The sequence below is a fragment of the Schistocerca piceifrons genome, chromosome 2 (genome assembly GCF_021461385.2).
Source record: "Schistocerca piceifrons isolate TAMUIC-IGC-003096 chromosome 2, iqSchPice1.1, whole genome shotgun sequence".
NCBI classification, from domain to species: Eukaryota; Metazoa; Arthropoda; class Insecta; order Orthoptera; family Acrididae; genus Schistocerca; species Schistocerca piceifrons.
The window spans coordinates 508480941-508488918 of record NC_060139.1 but is presented as its reverse complement, the minus strand read 5'-3'; the positions used below and the strand labels follow the sequence as shown (position 1 = coordinate 508488918).

At 45.9% G+C, this 7978-nt stretch overlaps 1 protein-coding gene across 1 annotated transcript in view; it reads left to right on the top strand.

Annotated features, from left to right (window-relative positions):
* Positions 1-226: 226 nt before the first annotated feature.
* LOC124777094 (transmembrane protease serine 9) overlaps positions 227-7978 on the top strand; it is a 44754-nt gene continuing 37002 nt past the window's right edge. The window contains exon 1 of the mRNA XM_047252375.1: positions 227-348. Within this exon, the coding sequence (XP_047108331.1) occupies positions 243-348 (106 nt within the window). The 5' untranslated portion in view covers positions 227-242. The remainder of the gene's footprint in view (positions 349-7978) is intronic.

Genomic DNA, 7978 nt, shown 5'->3' with positions numbered 1-7978 from the left:
ACCTGGATGCACCGGTGGCGTTGCGCAACGCGTGAACTAGACCCAGTTGCGCCGCGCAGCCTCCGCGAGCGGCGATAAGCTATCACTTTCACCTTCGCTGCGGCGCGGCGCGCCCCGCCATTCCGCGATGTAAACAGTGTTCGGCGGCCGACGGCAGTGGGAGGGGGCCGCGGTGCGCGTTTAAAAACTGTCGGCTCCGCCAGGCGGGCACAGTGCAGCCAGTGGCTTGCGGCGGCGCGATCATGGCAGCGACACGCCCCACCACGTGCGGACCGACTGCGGCGTCGATCGCTGTACTACTGGTGGCTGCGGCTACCTGCGTGACGGGGGCGTCGGCTGCCCACAACTGTGAGTGATTCTGTCAACCGTTCCCACAGCCATCTGCGTCCTTCACACCTACCGTCCAATCGAACGACCACTGTTTATAGCACGTGTTTCCCCTCCTGTTCCTTAAAAAGGAACGGAACGCCTGGTCTCACACAGTACATGTTTTCAGTGGCGAATGCAACGAATTACTCGTTTGACGGTTTTTTTTTTATCGCGGTTGAACTGTCACTGCGTGTTTTGGCCCAAATCTTGGCGATCGTAACATGTTCGTCGTTCCCAGAATGAGACTTTCACTCTGCAGCGGAGTGTGCGCTGATATGAAACTTCCTGGCAGATTGAAACTGTGTGCCGGACCGAGACTCGAACTCGGGGCCTTTGCCTTTTGCAGGCAAGTGCTCTACCAACTGAGCTACCCAAGCACGACTTACGCGCCGTTCTCACAGCAATACTTCTGCCACTACCTCATCTCCTACCTTCCAAACTTCACAGAAGCTCTCCTGTAATGTTTGGAAGGTAGGAGATGAGGTACTGCCAGAAGTACTGCTGTGAGGAGGGGGCGTGAGTCGTGCTTGTGTTGCTCAGTTGGTAGAGCACTTGCCCGCGAAAGGCAGAGGTCCCGAGTTCGAGTCTCGGTTCCGCTCACAGTTTTAATCTGCTAGGAAGTTTCATATCAGTGCACACTCCGCAGCAGAGTGACAATCTCATTCTGGGAACATCCCCCAGGCTGTGGCGAAGCCATGTCTCCGATGTATCCTTTCTTTCAGGAGTGCTAGTTCCGCTGGTTCGCAGGACAGCTTCTGTAAAGATAGGAGACGAGGTACTGGCAGAAGTATTGCTGTGAGGAGGGGGCGTGAGTCGTGCTTGGGTAGCTCAGTTGATTGAGTTCATGGTCAACAACGAACTAAAACGGGTGTCTTACGACGTCCGCCCCGAGCAGATGTAACGAACAAAACCGAACAAAATGAGATTTTAAAAAAATAAAACAAAAAGTTGGTAGAGCTCTTGCGCGCGAAAGGCAAAGGTCCCGAGTTCGAGTCTCGGTCCGGCACACAGTTTTAACCTGCCAGGAAGTTTCACTCTCGTCGTTATTTATGTTAGTATTCTAGCGGTTTTCCCAAATATTTGATGCTCAAGTGTAATGTTCAGCGAACTTTTTCATCTCGAACTCATGCATTTCACCTTATCGCCATAAACCTGTGGTCTGATTGTAGTACGGTTTCTAGAAACGCTGCTAACATTAATCATCTGACGAAAGCTTGATGCCAAAGTTCGTTGTACTGACGCATCCTTGCCTCATGGCGAGTCAAGGCTGAAGTAATAAATTAGTTAAAAACAATTTTGTGCTTCAGTCACTCTCTGCTTACGTGCACTACCCATGTCGGTGGTCGTGCCACCGTCACCATCGGCTGGACTCCTTTTTTTTTTTTACCCGTGCAGTTTTTTTTCCGAACTTGCAGCATACCGCAGGTGAAAAATAGGTCCACAACTTGTTTTATAATTGAAATAAATGGTAATAAGGTGCATTAAGAGGTATCTTTTTTTCTTGATGGTCACTAGTTTGGGATAGCTACGCCCATTTTCAAACCACCCGTATCGTAAGCGTGAAAATACATGCTAAAGGCTATGGACAAAAAATTGCTTCTGCAGTGACAATTAATGTCTTCTTTTGTGGTCTATCTCCTGTTGTTGTGTCGGCATAGTGCCGCTTTGATGGTCACTTCAGGGGCTTGCACCTGTATTGTCACACGATAAGGATGGTTTGAAAATGTACATAGATATCCGAAACTAATCACCATCAAGAAACAAAAACATACTTCCTACTGGAAATTATGACAGAGCACAACCATTTATTTCTTTTCTTCAAGTACCTGGGTCAAGTTTCATTTCCTTTATAGGCGTTTGGCCATCTCCATCCAGCCATCCATTACGTTTCCTTAGTATCATTCTTACTCTTAAATTATTAAACCCTCGTAAAATTAACTACTGCATCTGGTACTAGTTCGCGGTTCCCGCCAATCTGCATTTGTCAGTATAGGGTATAAAACAGGATATTTTGTATTTATTTTGTATGTGACATACCATTGCAGACCTTAAAAGTGAAATTAACTTCTGCCGAGACTATACATTATGACTTTCTTCAAATAAAATATGGAGTAGTAAAATTTACGATCGTTTAGTAACAATGTAGCATCCTCCCCCCCCCCCCCCCCCTTTAGTGTACTAGAGTTAATAGTTATTCTACAATGCACTTCACTAACTACTGTTTATGAAAAAAAGCATATGAGTAAATGATTGAAACGTAACGCCACTACAACAAGCTTTTGGCAGCCAGCGACGACATATAAAACCAAAAAGTTTGACGAGCCCATGCCAAGAATGGGAACACAAAGAACATATCTATGATATAAATTCAATTCTTGATGTAAAAGTGAACGACGTCTACGTGATGAAGATGGCAAGGCAATCGAAACGCGTGTTAGACGTAAATCACAGATACAAACGTAAGTCGCTGCTTTTTGCATCACCTAATCAGTCGTACTCCTTCAAACCAGTTGTGAGTTGAGCAAACGGTTTGTAATACATTTAATGAAAATATTTACCGCATGGGATCATCTGTTAGACAGTCTATCGCAAGTTTAACACATTTTACTCTGGTTCACGTGAACAGAAAGACACATCTTCCGGCTCGGTCTAGAACTCAGAAATAGGATTCGTCCAGAAAACGGCGTTCAGGCTGACCACAGTGAGGTGCAGCCTTTACCTGGCCAAATGATGCTCTGGCTTCGAACAAACTGAAAGCCGTCTACAGCAGCCTCATCTTAGAATGTAACTACTGCAGAAATAATGTTACGGCCAATTTCAGCAAACAGTATTCGCCCAGCTTTGAGAGAAACTACTGAAACTAAAAAACGGGTCTTTTAGGCTAGTATCGGGGTTCTCGGGATAAGCGGGATCATTCGGGATAAGCGGGGTTCGAAACCCTGTCCGACCCTCCATGTTTGAACTAAATCTTAGTATGATTCCTTTAAAACAAATGCAGCCGATTTACTGCCCATGATTGTCCAGTACCGAGTTTCTGCCCTTCAGTAATAATGCTGCTATCGTTGACCGGAAGTTAATGTCTAGTTCTTTTCCTCTGGTCCTCCGATTAGACCTCGATGCGTACCCCAAGCACGTTGTACAACCCCGTGTGTGCAAATGTTGCATAGCTAACACGCTTCATTTCACGACGTCATTTACCGAAAATCAACTTTTACGGGGCATGTAAGACACCATTGTCACACAAACGTATAAAACGAATTTATAGGTTTCGCTCCTAGCTCAGTCCATGAACGCATTACCAGATGCAGCTTCGTGTGTCGTATTCAAATTACGATGTATGCCTTTCGACTGAATTGCTGAAAGACCCAGATAGCTGCTGCAGTGTGCGTTCGAAATGCTAATCTCCACTGGAAAATCGAGTTTAAGTTACTTCAGTCTTCAAACGACACTTCAAGCGAATATTTATTTGAACCACTGAACGAGGTCATGAAAGTTTACTGGCTCATCCTGTCCAGCTGAGCTACTTGACGTTCCTACCGAACTACGAAAGGAGGAGAAACCGTAAAAGAGCTTGAATTTAGCTGCAAAATACTATTCGCGGTTTACATAAATAGGTGTGGAAACGCTTATCGTGTTTTATCTGTATATAGCAACAAATAGACTGTCTACTGTGACTCGTAGCAAAAATGGTTCAAATGGCTCTGAGCACTATGGGACTCAACTGCTGTGGTCATAAGCCCCCAGAACTTAGAATTACTTAAACCTAACTAACCTAAGGACATCACACACATCCATGCCCGAGGCAGGATTCGAACCTGCGACCGTAGCGGTCGTGCGGTTCCAGACTGTAGCGCCTTTAACCGCTCGGCCACTTCGGCCGGCTGACTCGTAGCACTGAAAACTTAACATCCACACATTGTCCTTCTGCTCATATGCTATTGTACTTTACTCCTTCTGCTCCTATGCTATCGTACATTACCACTCGCGAAGGTGGTTCCGGAAATGAGATTCTGTGTGGAGAAATTAACTGCCGTTCCTTTCAGCTATGTGTCAATTTTACACATAACATGAAAACTCTAAGAGAGGTGTCCCATTCCACTGTGATTGTCCGATATTGGGCGATACGAGATTAATAGCTGTGCCAACTCTGTTATTGTTCGCACCAACGCAGAAGCTAGCCGTCTGCAGTTGAAACGATTTCGGAATACGCAAATGACGGCCACTGTGACCGCGATGTGAGCTCTGCTTTGTTGTGTAAACAAACGGCCGCGTTAGTCGGTCAAGGTTTCGGAACAGGTTGCTCGCGCCAGGCGCCGAGTCCACTCCCGTCTGGTTTTCCGGTTCGAAGAGCAACGCGAGTAGCTGCGTCTGACGCAAAGCGAATTCATAATTCTCCCAAATATTTTTTTTAAAGGTCAGTGCACAGTTATTTCAGAGGTTATTGGTTTTAATGTAAATGTAACACTGGAAATTTACCTTCCGTTTACTTACTAACCAGTAGAAAATTCATTTTATTTTTTACGTTCTTTATTCTGCAGTATTCGTATTTTTTGCGATAAGTATACATTGTTGACCCCTTAGGATGCTCTCTATTCTGGCTTAGATAATCCATCACTGTCTACTTGACATTGTTTTTGTTGAAGTTACTGAAACCGTCACTAATGTGGTTAGTTGTTTACCGTTTGGGCCAAAATAAACATTCCTGTGAAGAGAACATATGCCCATATTTGAAGTTTCGTCCTCGATACGACTGTGCTGTTATTACGATATCTTTTTCCAGCGTATGTTCTGCCCATTGATACTGATAGGCGATGACGCAACAGGCCTAGAAATTTCGTCAGGTCGCTGTGTCTAGTGCCATGGAGCGTGCAATATCCATCGGTCTAAATACCTAACGATGGCAGCAACATCTGTGCTTCAACGGAATTTTTTCTCACGAAACGAGTAGTTGAAGTAACGCAATCGTTAACTAGAAAGTATTTACCAACTCAGGCCCCGGGACCTGTAGGTGCGGCGAATGTGAAAACACTGGCCTGGCAATTACAAATGAGCAGGAAGATAAGGGCAGATACCGATTAAGCAAGCGACTCTGGGGATGTGGGTCGCACCAACTGCGTAGTTAGGTTCTCCGGGCTCCGTCCTGCAGACGCGGTTCGGCGAAGTTGGCCGAATGGGACATCTGTTCTGCCGAGGCTGCTGCCACGGTGAATGGTGCTCAGGTGTACGGGGCGGTCCGCTCTGGAGCGAGGACAGCGTAGCCCGGCCGAAGATAAGGGCTGCGACGGCCGCACGCGCGGCCACGTGGGCTCCGGCCGGCCGGACGCCGTCTGGACGTCGGCAGCCACGTGCAGCGCACGGGCCCGCATCTGGCTGTCACTTGGAGCCGTCGCGCGTGGCCGCGATGCGCAGCGGTGCACGCAGCAATGCAGCCACGTCACCAGGGGGCCGGCGCGGGGGCGGCTCACGCCTCCGCTGGAGCGCGCGCGCTCTGACCACGTGCGAGGCAGCCAGTGGGAGTTAGATCTTCTACGCTATTAACCAAACGCTATGAAGCTCACATATCCTACCTGTATAGGAATTTCAACAGTTACGGAAGAAAGCATACAATCATCATAGAGACACGCACAGACCCGAAAAAGAGTGGGAGCGGATGGCTTGGAGGAGGGTAAATGGGAGGAACTGCCGTCCCGACTGCAGCAAGGGGCCCGTGCGATATATTTCTTGGACATATATGAGCCCTTAAATCGAACCGTATGAAACGACGAGCTGTGATAGCATGCTGCTATAGCATTTAAGGGGAGGACTTCGTCGAGAAGCACGAAAAATGAGTGAAGTTCAGAATTTTTTTCATACAAAAGCACTCTGTCTTCAGGCCACAAGTGGCCCATCGGGACCATCCGACCGCCGTGTCATCCTCATGTTGAGGATGCGGATAGGAGGGGCGTGTGGCCAGCACACCGCTCTCCCAGTTGTTATGATTGTATTCTTGACCGAAGCCGTTGCTATTCGGTCGAGTAGCTACTCAATTGGCATCACGAGGCTGAGTGCATCCCGATAAATGGCAACAGCGCATGGCGGCCTGGATGGTCACCCATACAAGTGCCGACCACGCCCGACAGCGCTTAACTTTGGTGATCTCACGGGAACCGGTGTATCTACTGCGGCAAGGCCGTTGCCATTTTTTCATACAAGAATTGTTTTTATTAAAATGCGGGTTTTGCTACTTTGTATACATATATTCGTGTATGAAAAAAAATTTATCCCATAAAAAATTAAAAACGGTGGCTGCAGCCATTATGTACTCCGCAAAGCATCCTATTTTGCACAAAGCGTTGCACTGACTCGTGGCTGTTTCCGAAACAATTAGAAATAGAAAATTCTTAAATTGGAATAAATTTGGGGAAAACCACGGTAAGATAACAAAAAATATCTCGAAAAAATGGCAGCTATTTGAAAAACATGTCAGTTTCTTGATGTTCTTCTAAATTCAAACATATTAAAAAAATTCAAATACAAAAAAGTTCTCGCTGAAGCCCCCTAAATTGCTTTTGCCAGCCGGAGTGGCCGTGCGGTTCTCGGCGCTACAGTCTGAAACCGAGCGACCGCTACAGTCACAGGTTCGAGTCCTGCCTCGGGCATGGATGTGTGTGATGTCCTTGGGTTGATTAGTTTTAATTAGTTCTAAGTTCTAGCCGACTGATGATCTCAGAAGTTAAGTCGCATAGTGCTCAGAGCCATTTAATTCTTTTACTTCAAAAAACTCAAATGAGTCGGTTATCTGTTGAGCCTACAGAGCGCTTCGAACGCTGAAAAATGTTTCGAGAAAAACGCGTTTGAGTTTGGAGTAATAAAAAACATCGTTTCAAAACTTACGGATGATCTGTGATCCTACGACCATAGCGGCATCCTTCCTCATCCTCAAACATGCTCTGGTTTTGAATCTGGTGCTGTACTTTTTAAATCAGTTCTCTTTTAACACACTAAGCCATTCTTTGCTACGCAGTGGCCACACATTTACTGCCAGATAAGTCAGACAAATTTTTGCTGTTTGTTCATATGACGTTTCTTAACACGTTCATTGTCTTCAAAATAGATGAGTAACCCCCGTTGAACATACCTGCAGCTATATATGTTGCTATTTCAACAATTTTTGCCGGACAATGAAGATACTAGTTTCCAGATGCACGCGTTGAAGCTCTCGTTGTCTTTTTATGTGTTGGCACCGTTGCATCTTTTAAGCAAATCTCATTGGACAGAAACTCACATACTCGACGAGTCTTATCTTGAACCGATAAATCGAGCGCCTAAAGCTGCCTATATTTTGGTCGGCATACGTTTCCATTAAACACGCTGTAACTTCAGAAATACTTTTACAATGAAAAAATCTTTTGTAGGCACGATATTTATACTTTAGGGATGCAAATTTGTAAAAAATTAAATCTCATGACGAGATCATCTCGCAAATGCGCGCTTCTCTATATGAATGCACAGCTAAAAGATGGCTTTTAAATGTACCCTGAAACGGAACAAATCCATGTGTGTCACGTGATAGCTGATCTTAGTAAACAACCAAGGTGATGAAAAGAGTAGTTTGTGACGATAATAACGA